Source organism: Elgaria multicarinata, chromosome 9, assembly GCF_023053635.1.
Source record: "Elgaria multicarinata webbii isolate HBS135686 ecotype San Diego chromosome 9, rElgMul1.1.pri, whole genome shotgun sequence".
NCBI lineage: Eukaryota > Metazoa > Chordata > Lepidosauria > Squamata > Anguidae > Elgaria > Elgaria multicarinata.
The window spans coordinates 22727035-22749557 of NC_086179.1; the positions used below are offsets into that span (position 1 = coordinate 22727035).

At 41.4% G+C, this 22523-nt stretch overlaps 1 protein-coding gene across 3 annotated transcripts in view; it reads left to right on the forward strand.

Moving 5' to 3' along the window:
- The window catches only part of BICD1 (BICD cargo adaptor 1), a 148299-nt gene that overhangs the window by 82110 nt on the left and 43666 nt on the right, over positions 1–22523 (forward strand). For all 3 annotated transcript variants that reach the window (XM_063134962.1, XM_063134960.1, XM_063134961.1), the window contains exons 3-5: positions 9815–9967; positions 14166–14603; positions 17347–18441. In XM_063134962.1, coding sequence (XP_062991032.1) covers positions 9815–9967; positions 14166–14603; positions 17347–18441 — 1686 coding nt within the window. The remainder of the gene's footprint in view (positions 1–9814; positions 9968–14165; positions 14604–17346; positions 18442–22523) is intronic.

Consider the following 22523-nt stretch of genomic DNA (forward strand, 5'->3'; position numbering starts at 1 on the left):
TGTTCTTTGAAACTTTGTTGTCTCTTTTGTTTTTGGGTTGCTTCCACTTTACTTAAAGTGTTTACCTGAGACCCAGGGGCTGTCCATAGGTGGCCAAAGCCCTGCAGTGGCTGCGAATCTGCACAGTGTCAGTTATACGATGCAGCCACAGATTCACAGCCATCATGGGGCTTTCCCACGAAGCTGCACAGAAAAAAAGTCAGGGACTTACCCCAGTTAAGTAAAACCACAGGCTTTTGGTGGAAGATTAATTTGGTGCCGTGAAGACAGCCTCCCCTGCACCCTGAGATTTAAGACTGTTTTGTTGGAGATAGTCAGAGGGGAAAAACATTTCCACTTTGTGACAATAGAAAAGGCCACAGAAACGCAAGGGCCAAAAAGGAGTGGGAGCACATTACTTTGCTTGTTTTCCCTTCCACTCATGGAACAGGGTATCAATGGTCTATGACAGAAAATAAGAGCCTTCCTACACAAAGCATTTATTGTGCACTTATGATTCCTCACTCACCTAAATAAGCACATGCAAAGCAGCTTTCAGTGGTACTATTGAAAGCCAATATGTTGGATCTGGATAGTGTTGGATTGCAAGAAGTACAGCAGTGGCCAAAATTGTGGACACTTTTTGAAATTTTCATGTTTTGCAACTTTGCATGCATATAGAAAATGTTCTGTTTCACGAAATTCAAATGTTTATATATTAATTGAGTTGAGTGGAGTTTGTTTATTTCGGTCATAGACCAGCACAGTAAAAAATATCATCACAATAATATTAAAAACCCCAACATACAATAAAATACATACATAAAATACAAAAAACACATCAGTCTCTGCCTAAGTCTAAGGTACAATAAAATTCTTCAACATCAATTTCCGTCGGCTTAAGGCAGCCGCACAAAAACTGGCCACTTTTAGAGTAACCTGAGGATTCTGATCCGATAGAAGATGTTTTATGTAATATTCATCTGATCTACCAGGAGTTTGCTGTAAGATAGAGGTTATAAATGTATGGCGCAAATCTTGATAAAAGGAACAATACAGCAGAACATGGCCTACTGTTTCCACTTTACCCATCTCACAAGGACATACCCGTTCTTGGTAGGGTATATTTCCAAACCTTCCATCCAAAAGGGCTTTCAATATTAATTGAAAGAGAATTTAATGCTGAATTCAATACAAAAAACAGAATGCAAATATCTGCAGTACAAAAAAGTTATGCTTACTTTAGTCTAAAAACAAACAGGTGTGATTGAGTGAAGAAGTGGATTGGCATTGCAAACCCTACTGGCCAATCACAGTCCTTGTTCTGGGGACCAATCACATGGCAGTAGCTGCAATACATCATGTTTCAAGTTGAGGAAAGTCAGTTTTGTTGTTTGTCCTGTAACTGAAGCGCAATTGGAGATTGTGTGAATATTTGAAGTATTTCTCAAATTAAAAGTGTCCGTACATACATCATAAACAGAGCAATGGCACCAAAGAAAAGAGTTGATTGGACACCCAGGAAAAGAAGCAGGATTGTTGTATTACGTGAATCACGTCTTTCAATTGATATATAAACATTTGAATTTTGTGAAACAGAACATTTTCTATAAGCATGCAAAGTTGCAAAACATGAAAATTTCAAAAAGTGTCCACAATTTTGGCCACCACTGTAAATGACAAGGAAATCTGAAAAAGCCCCATCATTCCTGTCTCAAGTGTAAAGAACACAAGCACCCCAGAAATCTTTAGCACTCTGCCCCCCATCTTTTCTGAATTAATAAACAGCAAAAAGCCAAACTAGAGGCAATCCAAAGCTGCCCTAGATTCTTGCCCACACGGTGACTCCTAGCCCCGGCCACTTTTCCTAGAATCCATATCTAAAAACCTTGAATTTCTGTACCCGGTTTCATATTGTGGAGACAGGAAGGCACATCCTTCCTTTGTCAAAACACCTCAAAACCCCTGACTGGCATTTTGAAGTCCTCAGAGCAGTGTCGAGGAAATCAAGCTGGGTGGTTCTTTTACCTACGCCCACAGGTATAGGAAAATGCTTAATTAAAACATTTTTAATGCTGCAATTGCTTTCACAATTGAGCTGATGCTGAAACCATATGTCACAAGACGGTTAGACAGTTAGACAGAGAGTAGAGTGAGATATTTCTAAGGCAAGCTAACCAACAAAAGGAAACAGATGGAGACGTATTTCCTGTGCCTTTTGCAATATCCGTTAATGGTATTCTAGTCAGAGAAGTACTTAAACTCTGTATATGCCTAAACGCTTTGCTTCTCATTGGTTATTGTATTGCAGAGCTGTATTATGATTGAGCTCCTGGGCTTTCTGATTGCCCTTTGAGGCTCTTATCAGGAACAAGAAGTAACATCTGTACCGGTCATAGGCTGCCATAATAGCATTGTTTTAGGTAGAATAGGTTCGCTTATGGAAACATTTATAGGACTTGTGATCAGTCCCAGGAGGGAGGAGGGAAAGTATGATTTCATCAGAGCAACTTTGAAAGTATAAAAGTATGCTGGGTGTGGATGATGGGCAAAGAGTTCAGCCTTGGGCTCGCTGGAGGTGAGCTTTCTCCTACATGTGTAGTTCTGAATAAAAGCCCTTGAGTCTGGACCTGCCTGGACCCCATTCCCTTCCCTACTGGGTCGGGGAATTTCCCTAACATAACCAAATTTCCTTGCAAACTTCCAGTTTCTCATCTAAGTTTTGTAAGAGAGCAGCTGCAAGTTAGTTAAGATTAGAATCCAAAGTTTCCACTCCACAAAGAAAGAAGTTAAAAATCTTTGGTTACATCTACAAGAAGCATAGTCGTCTTGCTCTTGTATTTAACATATAAAGAGATATATGATAGAACTGGATCCAATCTGGTTACGGGACTGAATCAGCCTTGGTCGCCCTGATGGATGACCTTTATTGAGAGAGGGACAGAGGGAATGCAACCCTGTTAATCCTGCTTGATCTCTCATCAGCTTTTGATACCATTGACCATGGTATCCTCCTGGATCAACTCCGTGGGATGGGCATTAAAGGCACTGTGCCACACTGGTTCCAGTTCTACCTACGGGGTCGTTTTCATAGAGTAGCATTGGGTGACCACTCCTCAGCCCCTTGGCAATTGAGCTATAGGGTGCCGCAGGGCACCATCTTGTCCCCAATGTTATTTAACATCTATATGAAGCCATTGGGAGCAGTCATTAGGCGATTTGGAGCTAAATGCCATCAATATGCTGATGACACGCAGCTCTATCTCCCTATAACAGCTGAATCAGGTGAGGCTGTGCAGGTCCTGGACCAGTGCCTAGACTCAATAATGGGCTGAATGAGGGCCAGTAAACTGAAACTGAATCCTGGCAAGATGGGAACGCTGTGGGTGAGTGGTTCCCGAGTCCAGGAGATAGGCTCATTGCCTGTTCTGGATGGGATTGCACTCCCTCTGAAAGATCAAGTTCGTAGTTTGGGGGTACTCTTAGATCCATCTCTGTTGCTTGAGGCTCAAGTGGCCGCGGCTGCTCAGAGTGCCTTTGACCAGCTTCGGCTGGTTCGTCAACTACGGCCTCTCCTGGACAGAGATAGCTTGGCCATGGTGGTACAGGCATTGATAACCTCAAGATTGGGTTACTGCAGTGCGCTCTATGTGGGGCTGCCCTTAAAGCTGCCCCGGAAGCTGGAACTAGTGCAGAATGTTGCAGTTCGTCTGTTGTCTGGAGCTGCCCCTTTCCAGCATGTAACTCCTTTGCTGAGGGAACTGCACTGGCTGCCCGTTTGCTACCAGGTTTAAGGTTCTTATACACTAGTACAAAGCCCTAAACAACTTGGGACCAGAGTACCTGAGAGAGCGCCTTCTCCCCTACCAACCAGCCCGGTCACTGAAGTCATCCAAGGGCCTGCTCCTGGTGGTTCCACATAGACCCATTCTCTGATTGGAGTCCACCAGGGGAAGAGCCTTCAGTGTGGTAGCCCCCCTCCTATGGAATTCCCTGCCTCTGGAGGTCATGCAGGCGCCAACTTTGTATTCCTTTCGGTGCCTCTTGAAAACGTCATTATCCTAGGAAGCCTTTCCTTAATGACTAGCCACGGATTACTGTGCATTTTGCTTCTTTTAAAATCTATTTTATTCTGTTTTTATTTTATTTTATCTTGTACACCGCTCTGAGATTTTCAATGGGGAACGTTATATAATTTTTATTTATTTATTTATTTATTTATTTAGAATATTTATATGAAAATTGAAATTTTTCATAAATAATTAAATAATAAACTAAAAATGCCTGACTTGATTTTTGTTTGGCTTAACTCTTCCTGTGGATAAGGGTGTGTGTGATTTTGATAGGAGGCAGGGAAGTTTACTTTGTGGAGAGGAACGTAACTTCTCCAGTCTCTTTCCTGAATTCTTAGTTCTTATTTTTGCTTTGTTTTTAAAGAATGAGCTATTTAGTTTTACATGCAGTTCTGGGTATTCATGATATTACAATTTATTTGGTACCTTTTCTTCAGTGAATGAAGTGTCACTGTTTTGGCAATGAAATTGTCAAATGAATTGTCAATGAATTGCCATCTAGTTGTTGCTTCGCAGGGATGGTAACATGGCTAGTGATTACACATTTCTAGCTGGGAAATTTCCTGTTTAAAAACATTCAAAAGAATTAACAAATGGGCTGGGTGGGAATGTACATCAATCTCTTTACTGAAGATAATCTATGCTTTGTGGAAACCTAAAGATGAAGAAAAGACAAAGAAGTCTGTGATGCTGATGGAAACCAGCTGGTTTATTGAGGCATCTGGTTAAGTCAGCTATTGTCTACAAAACTTCATGGAACAATAAACCAGTTTGTCTCTAAGGTACCATGGTTCCATTTGACTTTTTGCTGCTGCAGACTGGCAGGTGCCTCTTGTAATTTATGGATAACAGTTCATCAGCATAATTAATTACTTTTGCTCACACGTTCTGCTGAGGTTTCTGCACTGTAAATGAGGTATTGGAAGATAAACTCATCTGTTTTCTATGTTTGTAGCCACCTGAATTATTGAGCTGATATAAGCACAGTTTCCATCATCCATGTTTATGCAGCTGAGCAGAAATGTTAACAATCTAAAGAGTTTATGCATTAGAAATACCATTTATATAGGGTGTAATGGCTTTCTTTTTCTTTCTCTCTTTCTCTTATACGTGTGCGGTATTGTGATTCTATAATTAGAGTGATTTTCTTTGTATTGCAGATAAGCAATCTTAATGGCTAGTCTTTTGGATTGTACTTTTTCTATTTCAAGGAAATATCTGAAAAATGATCTTCAGCTATCTATTGCTTATTCATGTATGCTTTAAAATGTTATCTCATAGCTCAGATTTTAAACAGCCATTAAAAGAGGCAATATAAGTTACTGCTGTGTGTAAAATTCAGTGTTGTTGCTTTTACCTCTTCCACTCCACCTATATAAAGATGGAATGAATTTCTCAACAAAGGAAAACAATCAGAGCTTGAAGGAGGTGGGTTGTTTGCTATTTCTGTGTTCAAGATCACAGTTAAAACAATTTCCTATCCCATAGCTCAGACCATCCTTCCACAATCCGGCACACTGCAGATGTGTTTAATTGCAGCTCCCATCATCCCCAGCCAATGGCCACGCTGTCTGGAGATGGCAGGAGGGAGATACGTTCCATTCTGTTGTTGGCCCACACTAACGCCTGGGATAACATGTTACATTGGCCAAGAGAATTGACAACATGGAAGAAAGTAACTCACATCCCAATGTATCGTTTAGCATCACTTGGTTTATGAATCAGGGCCACTGCATACTGAGTTTCTCAGCCTCCACTTCTTATCAATAGTGGTTGTTGAGCTAATAAAGAACTCCTTGGTGGGTGTAATGTGTAGCCCGAGCCAAGACATTGTTTTGTAAGGGGGACGTGCTAATGCATTGCAGTTGCTAATGTGCCCATTCCTGAACTTAATTGAGCGTGCTAGTTTAATCTTTAAAGCAGGTATGGAGAAACTCCAGTCTATGGGCTGGATGTGGCCCACAGGGTCTCCCCAGCCTATTTTGGCCAGGTCCTATATATCTCATGAACCATCTCCTCCCATACTGGGTATTAAGATCTACATTGGAAGTCCTTTTGTGGATCTCTCCGCCATCTTTGGTGAAGCAGATGAGGATCTGGGATAGGATTTCCTCTGTTGCGGTGCTTCCCCCAAAAGCCTTGCCTGATGCTCTCTCTGTTATCTTTTGGACACCATTTAATTTTTAAAAAAAGAATATAATTTTGGTTTTGTTTGGTTTTATCTGGCTTTTCATAGAATCATAGAATCATAGAATAGCAGAGTTGGAAGGGGCCTACAAGGCCATTGAGTCCCACCCCCTGCTCAATGCAGGAATCCACCCTAAAGCATCCCTGACAGAAGGTTGTCCAACTGCCTCTTGAATGCCTCTAGCATGGGAGAGCCCACAACCTCCCTAGGTAACTTTTATAGAGGCTTGTTTTTTCTGTTGCTGATTTTTAATGTGTGTATATTTGTTGAATTTGTGTTTAATACTACTGGAAATAGTTTTTGAGAGGTCGCATATGTAAAGGAGAACAGATAGACTGCACTGGGCAGAGGGCAAATGGGTGATGTAGTTGGGAAAGGGTAGTTCAGTTTGGTTTCATTATTACGGTATGCACAAGTTCTAAATGACAAAGCGCCTTGCCGGCCAGAACACCTGGAAACAGAAGGTCAGACAGCAGTCAGCCATTCACCTCAGAAGAAAAAGAGGTGTGAAACAAAGGTACCACCTGGAGGGGGCGGGCAAAATGATAAAGCTGAGGACCCGCCCCAAACTTCTTGTCTTGTCTTGTCTTGTCCTAGTTACCTGCATTTGGAAAAACTATGTTGCTTTTGGAAAGGAATACGGAAATTCAGAATGCCCTGTAAAAAAGATAATACTTACTTCTTCTTCGTGGTCTCTGTGCATCACACCCGTGGGCTCTGCGCCTGCGCGAGCTCAACTTTGGAACTTTCAAAGCTTATGATAATTTTAGGCGGGAACCCTCCCCTACGCTAAACTGCGCATGTCTACTGGGTTCCCGCCTACTTTTTCAGTTTCTTTTTGACCGCCATTGTGGCAGCTCATTCTTCGGGACTTCTCGTCAAAGAAACGCTTAAATGGCATACAGTTTCACACTCCATTCCTTGATGTCAGGCAGTGTATGGGTTAAAATGAAACTAAATCCATCAAATGCTTTTATCTGTGCTCTGGAGAAAGAGGACGCACCTTATCCAATGAATGCAGCTAATTGCTTTTTTATTTTTTATTTTTTTTTAAGTGAGGATATCTAGAATGACATAGTGCTGGCTGTTGAATCTCTTCCAACACAATGCAGGTATTCTCTGTAGTCAGAATATATCCAGCAAGGGCCCACTGTTTTCTGTGACAAGAATTATACATCTTTTGCGGAAATCGTTTTGCACGGAGTGTTTTTGTTTCTGTGTCATATTAATATTTAAAGTGAAACAAAGCCCTGGGAGCAGTTATAGCTAATTTATACTTCATGGCTTAGAATTGTAAAAGGAGCAGAGATGCAGACAAATTATTGCACTTATTATTTTAGAAAGATAAGGGACATCTTATTCATTGCCTACTCCATCCTGAAAGCACAAGACAGATGATAAGAGATTAAAAATACATGTAAAATGCTACAAGTTCCTCATTTTGTATAATTCTTCTTGTTCATAACAATAATGGCATACATTTCTAAGTCCTCAGGTTTACATACTAGTGAAGGGGAGTGGAAGGAAAACATAAAGGAAAGAGAACAGTTTGGCAATGCCAGACTGAGGGCATTTAAATCCAGTTCAGACCAGACCGATGTCACACCGGTGTCCCCACTGATAAGAGGGTGCACAACGTCCAAGCAGCTCTTGCTTGGTACTCTGTCTGGGGACTGGAGCACAATTGTGCATCCCCTTGCTTGTGGGCCCCAGGGTCTCAGACAGACTTTTCTCTGATTGGATGCTTCCGGAAAGGAGTGTGATTGTGCACTCCCTTATTCATGGAGTTTTATGGAGAGCCCATGCATCGTTGTTTAAATTTGTAGCTCTCCTATGTTTCCCCACTGCTTCTTCCATCTCTTTTCTTACCAGAAAAAAATCTTATGGGGATGAAAAGATGGAATAGCCTTTTGATTATTAGTACTCCATCTAGAAGCACTCAGAATGAAGGGAAAATATAATATAAGTAATAACAACATTTTTAAATACTGCAAAGCAGTACACTGCTTTCCATACATTCTTCATCGTGGTCTCTGTGCATGACACACGTGGGCTCTGTGCCTGCGCAAAGCCATGCTTTGGGAATTTTCCATAGCTAAGAGCCATTTTGGTGGGAACCCTCCCCCCTTCCACACTGTGCATGTGCAGGAGGGTTCCCGCCCAGATCCCCCAGTTCTTCTTCGACCATCATCGCGACTGCCTCATTGGGAACATCGCTGAGAGATAATGGCTTGTCAAAGGCTATCTAAATAGTTCATAACAAAATTTGAAGCTGGGACTGGCTTTTCCCTAAGCAAAAATCCTGCAACCTTACTGCGGTTTCTTCTCCTGGAGTATTTCCAGCTTATGATGGGCTCCTTTAGATGGCAAATGCATGATTTGGAACTGAATCCTTCTCAGCAATGCTGGATATGTTCAATGAAACAGCGCCATCTAGTGTCTGAAATATAGCTTAATGCCTGCATTACACACTGCTAATATAGCACTATTAACTGTTATTACAGCTTATCTCCATTCTTTATGAAAGCGGGATAAAGGGGGGGGGGAGCGTGGGAGACTTCCTGGAGGTTGATGACGCTGTGTAAAGGTCCTGCAAATTTCCATGAGTGACCAATCACAACTGTGCAATAAATCCCTTGTGTAGAGAAACTCTCAGTCTCTAGCGTACTATATTACATGAGTTCCCCCAACAATTATTGTGGCAATTCAAATAATGAGGGACAGGGAACATGGCACAAGACAGGGCACATTGATGCCCATGGCGCTATGCCAGAGCCCCCAGCTCTATAGTGTTCCATGTCCATCAGTGTTGATGTATAAATAAATAATTGTAATCTTTGGTCACTGAAGGATAGTTTATATCCTTAACTCCTTTGGACTTCCCTTGTATTCCTTTCTGGGCATTGTCATACTTGACATGGCTGGCTATTTGTGCTACAGAATATGGAACAAGATGCCACCTTTATCCTGAAATATAAGCCCATATTATTCCTAAGCACTCTTTCCAACTTTCACATATATTTCATTACGTCACAAATGATTTTCCTCAAGTTCTTTAGCTAGTTGTTCTGTATGAGGCTTTTACATTTATGCTGAGACACAAATTCCTGTGCTTGTTTTGAGAATGTGAAGATGGAACTTGTTTCCTTTCTCAAATAGTTAATACCTTCACAGCACAGTCTCCATTACTCATTGATCTGCTTTATGCCTTTAGAGAAGCAGAATTTGTGAAAGAAGAGCACTTAGTAACTGTACTTGATACAAGCCTTTATCCACTAAATAAATGTTATAAGAGACTAAAACTCTGCAGGGATTATTTCAGTTTAAGGGTGAAATTAATTGGGAGGCTGAATTCCTTATATTTCTTCCCACAATTACTTATTTGTGGAGATGCAGTGGTATAATAAATAATAGGAATGACTTACAATCTAAATGAAAGTGGACCTGGTTTGATACATATTCTAAACCGAATTTGATTATTTATTTTTTTGTCTCCATCAGCCCTATTTCTTTTTTGCTCGAAATTAAACAGTAATTTTGTTGTTGTTGTTTTTATCTATCCTCTCCTTTCCAGAGCAATGACATGGCAGAGCTGCAGAGAATTCGGATGAAAGATGAAATAAGGGAATACAAGTTCAGAGAGGCAAGACTCCTTCAGGACTATACAGAACTTGAAGAAGAAAACATTACTTTGCAAAAGTTGGTTTCCACACTGAAACAGAATCAGGTGAGCACAGAATTGATTTTCAGAAAACGATTCAAATCATAGAATAGTAGAGTTGGAAGGGGCCTATAAGACCAGTGAGTCCATCTCCCTGCTCCACCTTAAAGCGTACCTGACAGCCATCCAGCTGTCTCTTGAATGCCTCTAGGGTGGTTAATGTTGCTGAATAATATTTCATTTTCAAATAGAATATACATCTCATTACCAGTTTAAGCAGGAGTCCATCTAGAGAATATGCTTTGTATGTAGAAAATCCCAGATTCGAATCCCGGCATCTCCAATTTTTAAAAAAGAAAGGAGCTCATTTAGTAGGGCTGGAGAGGCTACTATCTGTGACTTTTTCAGGCTGGCCACTGATGGAAGTGGAGCACTGGGCCAGATTGACCTTAAGTCCAATCACAAGGTAAACCATAGCTGCATCAGGTGAAGAATTTTAGGTGCCACTGTGGGCTACAGGTCTTAGGGCATGTCTACATCATCCATTTATCCCAGGGTCATCTCTAGGCCATCCCCTCCAAAGAGGGGATCCTAGGGTCAACTGGGGACGACCAGAGACTTTACCCGGGATAGTTGAAACTGGAGATTTCCTGGTTTTCCCACGGTCCCAGGACAACCCCAAGGACCGTGGCTGGTGTGGCCAGTGCTCCCGGGTCCTCCCTCCTCCCCATGGGTAGCAGGGCTCTTTAAAGGGGCATGGAGCTGCACAGGGTGATTCCCTGCCCGTCGGGGGTGGGGGGAAAGCAATTTCACCATCCCCAGGATTTCTGCTGGTGCTTTTGTTCAAAGTTTTTAAAAAATAATTTTTACTTACTTTTTTGGAGGATCGGGGCCACGCAATTGCACGACTGGCTCCTCCTTCCAAAGGAAACACAAGAACACGCAGCGCTGGACGTCCCTCTTTCCTTCCGGGACATCGTGCTGGTGTGTGGGTGCTGGGGAAGGATTGCGGAAGCCGGAAAGATTGAGATCCTCTCCCTCCCCGAGTCTCAGAAAGCCCATAGGTGTAGACATGCCCATTGATTGTATCCAGTGTAAATCATTAATTTCAATAGGTCTACTCTAAGTAGAACTAACATTGGACACAAACCCTTGTCTGTTTTATTAAGCAAAATTTTAAAGCATTGGGGGGTAGGGCTGGCTGGCTTGCAGAGTGTTTGGTTGGGAAAGCTCTTCCAAGAAGACACCAAGCATATATTATTATTTATTTATTTATATAGCACCATCAATGTACATGTACTTTTGCAATGTACTTTTACAGTGTACATAGTAAAAGAATAAAGCAGCCACACCCTGCCACATAGACTTACATTGTATACACTGCATACAGGTTTCCTAGAGTAGTAACTTAGGGGTAGTGACAATTACAATGTTATAATATTAACTGTATAGATATATATTTTACATATTTTAACTTGAATCAGTAATAGTGCAGCCAAGGTCAAAATTTTATTAAAACAAGAAATAATTATTTTAGAATAAAAAGATAAAGGTATCAGAAACAAGTTGCTGTTGATATTTTAAAGTGGATTAAAAGCACATCCAAGCAGTACATAGTATAATAATGCTCTCCATCACTTTTGTCATTATATCACTATCCATCTTTAGGTCAGGCTTCCTGATCCACCAGTGACTTGTGGTTGAATATGTGCTCTGGTGGATCTGAGTCTAGATGGCACCCTTGAAACACAGGGCTCAGTTTGCCAGGCCTACAAGGTGCTGGAACCTAACTGCTGGAGACCCTAGTTTGAGACACACCAAGGTTCCAGATGCACACCCTAGTGCATTACACATGCAGAATCACTTTCTATCTTGTAACATCATCATGCATTTCCCATTAGAGGCAGCTAATGATATGGCTGCAATTATGCCATTATGTCACAATGGGTCTGTTCAGACAACACACAGCCATGGTTAAGCTGCTAACCCTTTTGCAGAAAATGGTTAGTGGGCATGTTTAAAACAAGGTTAGGAATGGTTCACACAACTTACGAAGTCATGGTTCACGCAACACGCTAAGTTATATGTTTAGCTCAAAACCCACCATGGCTTATCACGTTATCTGAACAGGGTCAAGATTGGATAAATGAGGTATTCATAATGGAGGAACAGGGGACGCGGAGAATGTGAGATAGGGAGGCCATTTTGGGTGCCATCTGTAATATGTACTTCTGTCTAAAGATGTATGTGATTGTTAAATTTCTCTTAATACTATAGCTCCTATTCCTTTTCATGAAGCTGGTCCACCAAATGACTGGTGGTTGGGGGAAATGGGTTGGTGCCTTCTGGGGATCCTGAAGGGCTGGACGGGGATCTGAAGTAGACTGGATTTGGCCCTGGGGGCTGAAGTAATGCACCAGTGAATTGCAGTCTATCTTGATTGTCAGACAATGGCCATGATCTGAAGAGCCATCCTGTGTGCTCAGTAGGGATTTGGGCGTTTATTTCCCAAGCAGAAATGGCCCTAAGAGTGTGACAGAAGACATTTGAAAAACTGAAGGGAATCTCAAAAGCAATTTGTGATATTGCATCGTACTGGTTCTACTCGAAGTAATAGTCACAACCCCATTGGGATTTGCAAGCCATTATGCTTGCCCAAAATAGCTTTTGGGATTCCATGCTATATTTAGAAGTAATTGATATCCCACATCATTCTATAATGAACACAAACAGAAGATTGTAAACAAAGGCTGTGTTTGGCTTTCTGAAAAAAAAGTTTTTTAAAAGAGGCAATTTTGTGTCATTTTTGTTTTCTTGTATCCCAGAAAATTGCTCTCATTTTCAAGATAAAATTTCACTGCTAATTACATCATTTGAGAAGAGCTGATTAACTTCTGAGATTACTCATTACATAGCAGTTGTATTACTTGAATAGTATGTAAATGTACGCTGATTCCATCACACAAGAAATCATTTGTGTTTTTTCTACTGCTAGCAAAGAGCCAACCCTCTCTCATCATACAGTATATGAATATTGATAAATTTGACTAGAGAGTTTGGATGTGTATTTCCTGGGAACATTCATACGTTTCAGTGCAATCTTTCAAACTTCTCCCTTGTCATGATTAGGTTTTGCTATGTTTTTTTAAAACCACTCTTACAGCACAACCCTATGCATGTCTACTTAGAAGTAAGCCCTATTGCATCAAATGGGTTTTACTCTAACTTAAGGGTATAGGATTGCAACCTGTCATGTTTCTCAAAACCTCCTGCCTTCTTGGGAGACAATAACGAGGCCTGCTAAGTAATCGACAAAGCTTTATTCAAGCAATATACTGTACATCCCTTCCCACCTGAAGAGAGTCTAATCTCTAAGAACTTTCCCCTAGGCAAAACTATGCAAACTAAGCGAGACAATTGTCCTGTCAAGAAGAAAGGAAAGCCATTTCCCAAAATGTGTTAACTTCAGAGAGACTAGTTCTGATGCAGCTGACTTTCTCTCGCCTTCCTTTAGCTCCACCCATTTTAGTCTGCGGCATACTCTAGGATCAACTAACCACTCTAGGATCAACTAACCTCTCCGTGCTCTCCCCTTCGGAAGAATACTGGCTTCCCACAGACTGTGTTTTGTTTGCCCTTCAGAAGATAAGTTCTGGAGAGGGTTCATTCCCAGCTGGATAAGAAAGTGTGAGAGCGTTCTCCCCCACTGGTACAGGCTGGCCTGTTTCTGGCGCCGACTCCTCTACTTCAGAGTCTGATTCTGATTGATCACCTGAAACACCTTCTTCCAACCCAGGGGGAGCAGGGCTAGACATGACACAACCTAAGTGATCTTAATGTATTCAAAAAAATGACTGAAAAGAATGAATTTGCTTCTAGATGAGGCTTTTTATTATGCAATTGCTTGTTTTAAACTCAGAATTTTATGGGGGTTCCAGATGTCACTATCTTCCATTTGTTACCCTTCCATATTTTCCCAATGCTTCTTCCATCTTTTTCTTAAACTTATTTAGTTTCCAATACATAAACCTTATTAGGGATGACAGAATAGAATAATGGCAGAATAACCGTGGTTCCAGGCATCTTTTTAGTCGCCAGTTTATGCAGTCAGTAATATCTGGGTCCTTTCACCACCCAATGATTCTGTGTGTGTATAATCTCTCCTTTTTTTTTGGTGCCTTAGTTCAACAGATGAAGCAAATGGCAGGTTGTTTATAAATCCAAATTTTAGTATTATGAATGTTCTTTATCTTATCTAATTCAGGTTGAATATGAAGGTCTGAAGCATGAGATAAAACGATTTGAGGAAGAGACTGTGTTGCTTAATAGCCAGCTAGAAGATGCCATCCGGTTAAAGGAGATTGCTGAACATCAGCTAGAGGAAGCCCTGGAGACATTAAAGAATGAGAGGGAGCAAAAGAACAACCTGAGGAAGGAACTTGCCCAGTATATCAATCTAAATGATAGTATGTATAATAACCATATTAATATCTCGGTAGATGGATTAAAGTTTGGAGAGGATGGGAATGAACCTAATAATGATGAGAAAATGAATGGACACATTCATGGACCCCACATGAAAATGAATGGTGACTTTCGGACTCCCACAGTTAGGAAAGGAGAATCTCTAAACCCCGTTTCTGATCTCTTCAGTGAGCTCAACATCTCCGAAATGCAAAAACTGAAGCAGCAGCTCATGCAGGTAATATTTGAGTTTGAACACTGAAACAGAAGTTTAACATATAATACACTATACACAGGGCTTAACTACAACTTACCTGTTATTTGTTTTTTTGTTTTTTATGGTTTTAATTGTTGTGAACCACCTTGAGAACTTCGGCTATTGGGCGATATAGAAATGTAATAAAAATAAATAAATAAAGGCATTTCTTTGGGAAAAACAGGTTTAGAAGAGAAATTTGGAATGAAGAAGTAGTGGTGATGGAGAAAAGGATGCCTGCTACTTTTCCAACCTGAAAACCTTGTACCAAAGGGTTCCAAATTCATATGGGCCTCTGCTAATATTCACCCCTACATGTGCTTCTCCAAATTAATGTGAACCCCCTAGAAAACTTCGTCTATGGGGCGGAATAGAAATATAATGAATGAATGAATGAATGAATGAAATTAAATACTTGGAACTTGGTGGGAGGGACATTGCTTTGGACAACAATTTGGAGCAGACAAATAGATGGCAAAGAAAGGGTTAAATATAGCCCTTTACACTCTGATGTTTCAGTACTCCAAATTCCCTTCCCAGCAAAAACTGCCTGGCTTTTGTTACTTGGATATGCAGGTAATGTATAGTTTTGTCATATGGTGTGCTTCATACAACAAAGATGTGCTCTTAATGATGAGTTGACCATGTTCATCATTTCCCCCCCAGAATCAGATTCATTGGCTAGTTGCTTGAGCATTTCTTGCTCCTTTCAAGGTTGCTTTGAGCAGTTTTCCTTTCAACCATGTTATGTAAAGAAAATTTTGTCCTGGGAACTAAATACAAAGAACAAAGGGGGGTACAGGTGTGTGTGTGGGGGGGAGGATAATGTTGCATACTCAGCAGTATTCAAAGCTGTCTCCAGATCTTTGTATAACCTGCTTCTTTGAAAGATGAGAATTGGGCCTTTCCTTTTAGCCTCCTCTGCCTTTACCTGCCTTCTCTGCCTTTATATGGGCACAAAGATCCACACTTTATATGTTGGGTTAGTGAACAAAGCAAAACTGAGTCCCAGTGATAAAACATACCCAGAGTATTGTAATATAGCTTTAGAGGCCTAAGGGCTCTATGGGTTATTAATTAAGTCCTTTGCTTCTTGTCTTCACCTTGCCCTCCAACTGAGCTTGTGGAGATCACATGATCCAAAGGCAAAGTTACCACAGCCACAGGGGACCCAGTGCTGCCCATGTTCCAAATGCCATGTGCTTCTCCAAAGAAATGCATCTTCTCCCACACTCACTACTGGCTGGCAAGTTCAAGTAAATTTGTGGAATTTATTGGCTTCTTTGACCACACTGCTCCCTCCTCGGTCTACACCTAAGGATTTTTGCAATTCTGAGAAAAGCACAGAAGGGTGAATTTTCCCATTATGGTGCTGCAATGACAGAAAAAAGGCAGAATTTTTTATTCTGTGCTGTTCTGGCAAATCTATGCCTCCGTGATGTGCCTTCCTGCCATCAACCTCTTCTGTCTCCCAGTGCCATATGTCTTACTTTCTCCTTGTCCTCCCTTTCTTCAACTCCTCCCTTTCTTCAACGCCACCCACTGTTTCGTAATGACATACTATTTCTTGCTTCCTTTAGCCATCCTGACTCCCAGCAGCCTCCCTCACTCCTCCTCAGCATTCCTGTTCTTTCATCCCACTTCTTGCTGACCTATAACCTTGCTATAGCATTGAACTATTCTGTTCAGTGTTGCAGCTACATATATCTATGATTAAATCATTTTTTGCATAAAACATATTCCCTTTCTCAGTGTACTGATTTATAGTAGGTGATTTGTGAGAACAAGATCTCAACATAGCTTGAGCATGGCAACAGTAATACAAATGTAGAACTTAACATGATTACTGTGCTGAACGCTGCTCCTAATTAGATCTCTACCTAGTATTACCATAAATCCTTTAGGGGTTTGAAATGGTAACAGGCACCACACATCAAACTAATTAAGTTGTCTTTATTGCTTCTCATCAAACAAGTTGCACTGTACACACTTGATATGGCTCATAAGTGTGTATGTATGTTTTAATTTTTACAACACTTGGCTAAAGACATTTTTTTCAAATCTTTAATTTAAAATATGCCTAAACCATTAGGAATGACGTGTACATGTCAAATAAGTTGGGTAATGCATGGGGCGGGTGTTGTTCTTGCTGTTTAATTGTAGACCTCTTAGTCCAACATTATAAATAGGAGAAACAACAACAATAATAAAGGAGAGGTATCAGCTAAGACATTTTTATTCTCCCAGACATTTTCAATGAAACTGAATTTTTTAGATCTGATGGAAAAGCAAGCTATCTTGCTTTCTTCACACACTGTAGTGATACATCCATTCTTCTTTCTGAATTGGTTCTGAAATTGTGAATTTGGAAGGTGCTTTGGTGTTTTTACTTGTGTTTCTTGTATGTTTTTAAAAAATATGCATTTAAGTTTAATTTCTTATTGTGTACTGCCCTGGGATATATATTTTATGAAGAGCAGTATACAAATACCATAAATAAAATACATGACTTTTGCAAAACATGAGAGACTGTGAGCATTCTTAGGAGACCATGAGATTTCTTAGGAGGCAGATTGGAGGAGGAACTTGCTTCCTGACCTCTGCAGCAACCCAGCTGTCAGTTTCCAGGCTCAGTGTTTTAGTACCAAAGGCTACTGAGCACCTAGATTTTTCAACCCCTTGTTCTTTCTAGGGACAGTAATATCTTTTTTCTGGGTAATTGCAGGTAGAGCGTGAGAAAGCTATTCTCCTGGCTAATCTACAGGAGTCACAGACGCAGCTGGAGCATACGAAGGGAGCACTCACTGAGCAACACGAACGGGTCCACAGGCTGACTGAGCACGTCAATGCTATGAGGGGTCTGCAAAGCAACAAAGAGCTGAAAGAGGTGGATTTTGAGAAGGGCCGAGATTCTGAAGAAGAAACCCATGACTACGAAGTAGACATCAATGGCTTAGAGATTCTGGAATGCAAATACAAAGTAGCTGTTACAGAGGTGATTGACCTCAAGGCCGAAATAAAGGCCTTAAAAGAGAAATACAATAAATGTGTTGAAAACTACACAGAAGAAAAGGCAAAGTATGAGGGTAGGATCCAGATCTATGATGAGCAGGTGACAAACCTGGAAAAGTCGACTAAGGAAAGCCATGAGAAAATGATGCAGATGGAAAAGGAGCTGCAAAGGATCACGGGCGTTGCAAACGAGAACCATAATACTCTCAACACAGCCCAGGATGAACTGGTGACTTTCAGTGAGGAACTTGCTCAGCTCTATCACCATGTGTGTCTGTGTAACAATGAAACTCCTAATAGGGTTATGCTGGATTATTACAGGCAAAGCAGAGTTACTAGAAGTGGGAGCCTAAAGGGACCTGATGATCCAAGAGGGCTTCTGTCTCCACGGTTGGCCAGGAGAGGAATGGCGTCCCCAATAGAAGCCGCCAGGACACCGACTGAACAGATTTCAAAAGAGAGCACAGAAGCCAACAAAGAGCAAAGCCCAACAAAGACACCCACAATTTCTCCTGTCATCACAGCCCCTCCTTCCTCCCCAGTTTCCGACACCAGTGACATTCGCAAAGAGCCAATGAATATTTACAACCTGAATGCCATAATAAGGGACCAAATCAAGCACTTGCAGAAGGCTGTTGATCGGTCGCTGCAGTTGTCCCGGCAGCGTGCGGCAGCCCGTGAACTCGTACCTATGATTGATAAGGATAAGGAAGCCTTAATGGAAGAAATACTGAAACTGAAGTCCCTGCTGAGTACAAAACGAGAGCAGATAGCAACCCTCAGGGCAGTGTTGAAAGCCAACAAACAGGTGAGCTGTTATTAACTCCTAGTCTGCAATCAAATTAGGAACACATATGTTTTGGTGGACAATTTTAAGGTGAACCTATGTTTATGGTAACCTTTTGTATATTTCCCATAAAATGTGGGTTTCCCCCTTTTTTCTTTTGGCCACTCCCATAACTTAATTTGTTTTAGGTACCTTGTACCCAAATTCGCTTTGGAAGAACTGATTGAATGAGTTTGCGCCAATCGTGAATCACCTTGATTCCATTGCTTTACCTTTTGGTGTTACTCTGGAAGAAATTTGAGCATTCTGTGCAATAAATGTGGCCATTACTCAGTGTGCATGGAGTTCTAGAGGGTAGGAAATTAAATGTATTTTGCTTTTACATAGGATTAACTCAGTCATTCTCAGTCCTCCAAACAGTCCTTTCCCTCCTTCCTGAGGTTAATACTTTTACAGACATTTTGCAATGTAATGACACATGCTTCTTGGACATGATGTTTTAATTTTAGAATATGGACTAGCTAGTGGTGTAGATTATTTTAATTTTTTGAACTAGAGACAGAATAATATATTTTCAGTTTGAAAATTAAGGTTGAGTGTTAAAGCAAATAACATTGACAAGGTATGAGATTTAACCTTAGTAGAGAGGATTGGTGTTGCATCCAGGGGGCTGCCTTGACCGTGCCGCGTTGGCACCACATACCCCCCCCCAAACCACACAGTTTTACTCCTGCGTTGTGTTGCTGGGTAATCCCCACACCAGCAGGGAGCAAGGGGTTTCCGGCAGTCATCCGGGTACTGGAGCTACCCCTGCCCTCACACTGGCTCCCAGCGACCAATCAGAGGTCGCCTTCAGCCAGGGAACGCCTCTGCAGTGAAGCTGCAGCGGGGTTAGATGGCAGAAGGGCTGTATTTGCCTCGCTCCAGCCAATTAGTTGGTGTAAGTTTCCAACATTTTCCATTTGCCCTGTGGTGGCTGTGCAGTGGCTGCTGCATTGTGTAACCAACATAGCGCCACCGCACAACCACCGCAGGGCTTTTAAAGCACATAGACAGCCCCCCTGGTCTACAATTCTATGATTCAGTGGGGAAACCTACAAAATTTTTGCACTGCTGATTAGGTACTAGTAAAATCTAAGAATTAAAATAGGATAAATGGATGCTACCTAGTGGCCAGCAGAAGGAACTTACAGGGAAAGCTCTATCATTGCAAAAAGAAATAGAATGGTGTCCTGCTAGTCTTTAATCTAATTGATTTTCCTCTCAACTACTTTTGTGCTTAATTTTCTTTGCTCAAAACTATATATCTGCATAGAACTATTCCAAGAGTATGTTATTAATTATGTGCATTGGCTTCAGGAATTCATGCTATTGCATAGCAAATGGACATATAGCACATTTGTAGCTTTGTGATATGTGGCAGATTGCATTTGTTTGGGGATTTTCTGAAATGTGACTTCTGTATGTAGCTGGTCATAGACCCACACTGGATTTCCCCAGAGAAAATGTTTAGGGTATGATAGTCCTACCCTAAGATAATAGACACACAGCCATACCAATCTCTGAGACCAAATTTGGCTTTTCATCTTTTACACATGCCAAATATTATCTCATTACAGAGTAACACCTAGTAACCAAGTACAAGGCTGATACATGAATAGAGCAAAATAACAATCAAATCAAAGTTTATCAGGAGCAAACTAATATTAATTAAGACATCTTACCGATCTTCTAAAATCAGGCAAAGGGTTGTCCATGAGAGAACTGAAATGTATAGCAACTGGACTGCTTTTTTAAATACTTTTTTTAGGGAGCAATCCTGTGTCTCCTATACAGCCTCTGGGGGACATAGGATTTTTAGGTTTCCTAGGATACGACGTCGGAGAAACGGTTTCAACCTTGTAGTCAGGAAACCGCACCGCCCACCCCTTCCCCCTCCCTCTCATAGCCGGCACGGAGATAACCACACCGGCTACCTCTCCACACTCACGAAATGGAACATGGAGATGTGGAAAGGAGGCATTTCTGGGGCATGGAGGCGAGGACTCCAGGGTGGCTGGCTTCCACCTTTTCCTATCACTGCCCATGTCCCAACCTCCTTCCCGCCCCTACCCTGCAATATTGCCCTTCTAGAGCCTCCATTTTTGCATAGGATATCCGTACCTCCTTGATTTCGAGGGCTTACGAATACCCAGGCTGCAACCCCATAGAACTGCACCCTTAGGAACCTTTAGGGCTGTCCAGTTATTTATTTACATTTTTATTCATGGTTTCCCTTAATAGATAACTAGTACAGTAAAGATGCTGTCTAAATCAAAACTGCATCTAAACAGGATTATGAAATCCACACCTCTAAACAGGGCAAGTGAACCAGTCTTCTCAAAACAGTTTGTGTTTCATGCTTCCTAAACCAGGTGTCCTTTTATTTAGGATCTGGAATTCCTTGCTCATTTTCTTAACTGATCACATTTCTACATGGCCTAGTTTTATGACTCCTAAGTTTTATGATTCTTGTTGTTTATGACTAAATAGTAGTGCAGCCTTTTGGTTTACATCCTCTTGTCTTGGCATTCCTGCATGTCAGAACTTTGTGTATAACAGGTATATACAACCTTTACGGCCCTAAGGATTGCATCGGGTGGTACACATGCTCATGCATACACATATACACAGGAAGGGGTTAAGTTCTTAGTGCTAGGAAGAGAAACCCTTCCCTTATCTCTGATCTCTGCTGCTAGCACATAAGTTAACCTCTTCCGTATTTCTGATGGCTGCTGAGAGACTGGAAGGAAGGGAAGAGATTTTCTTGCTAACACTAATGCTAAGGCTTGCAAGTTAACCCTTTCCTTATCTCCGATACCACAGCCCAGGCAGTGCTGCCGCAATTTTTTCAGCAGTTGATGTTTTTCTTTTTTACATTCATCAGTATCAAGTAGTACAGCTATTCCTAGGTTCTACTATTTCAGGCTGTAAGTGGAGAGTTGCCTACTTGAATGCTGTCCTGCAGGTGGAGTACTGCAGCCTTTGACACGGTTGATCACGATCTTCTTTTAGATTCCCTTCATGACCTCGGATTTTGTGGCTCTGTCTATAACTGGTTTGCCTCCTATCTAGCGGGTCGCTCTTTCAGCGTGTTGGCTAACGGCAGCTCGTCTTCTTCTTTTCCCCTTTCAGTAGGGATTCCCCAAGGCTCGGTGCTTGGTCCGTTGTTGTTTTCTTTATACATGTTGCCCTTGAGTAATTTTATTCAATCTCATGGCCTCCAATATCATCTGTATGCCGATGATACACAATTATATCTTTCATCTCCGGATCTTTCTCCTGATGTTCACGATCGTATCTCGGCATGTCTTTCAGATATCTCAGCTTGGTTGCTTCATCGTCGTTTGAAACTTAATATGGCAAAGACTGAATTGCTTGTTTTTCCTCCTAAACCTTCTCCTCATCTCTCATTCTCTCTTACTGTCAATAATGTTACACTTACTCCAGTCAAGGAAGCTCGTAGTCTTGGCTTTATATTTGATTCCTCGCTCTCCTTTATTCCTCATATTGAGGCAGTAGCTAAATCCTGTCGTTTTTTCCTGTATAATATTGCCAGGATTCGACCATTTTTGTCTGTCTCTTCTGCCAAGACTCTTGTTCATGCATTGGTTATTTCTCGGTTGGACTACTGCAACCTTCTTCTCACTGGCCTTCCTTCTTCTCACATCAGTCCATTGGTTTCTGTTCACCACTCTGCTGCTAAGATCATCTTCTTGGCTCACCACTCTGACCATGTTACTCCACTTCTGAAATCTCTTCATTGGCTTCCAATTCACTTCAGAATCCAATATAAACTTCTCCTGTTGACCTACAAAGCTTTTCACTGTCTAGCTCCTTCCTATCTCTCCTCTCTCATCTCACACTATTGCCCCGCTCGTGCTCTTCGCTCCTCTGATGTCATGTTTCTCACCTGCCCAAGGGTCTCCACTTCCCTTGCTCGGCTTCGTCCATTTTCTTCGGCTGCCCCTTATGCCTGGAACGCTCTTCCAGAACATTTGAGAACTACAAGTTCAATCGCAGCTTTTAAAGCTAAAACCTTTCCTTTTTCCTAAAGCTTTTAA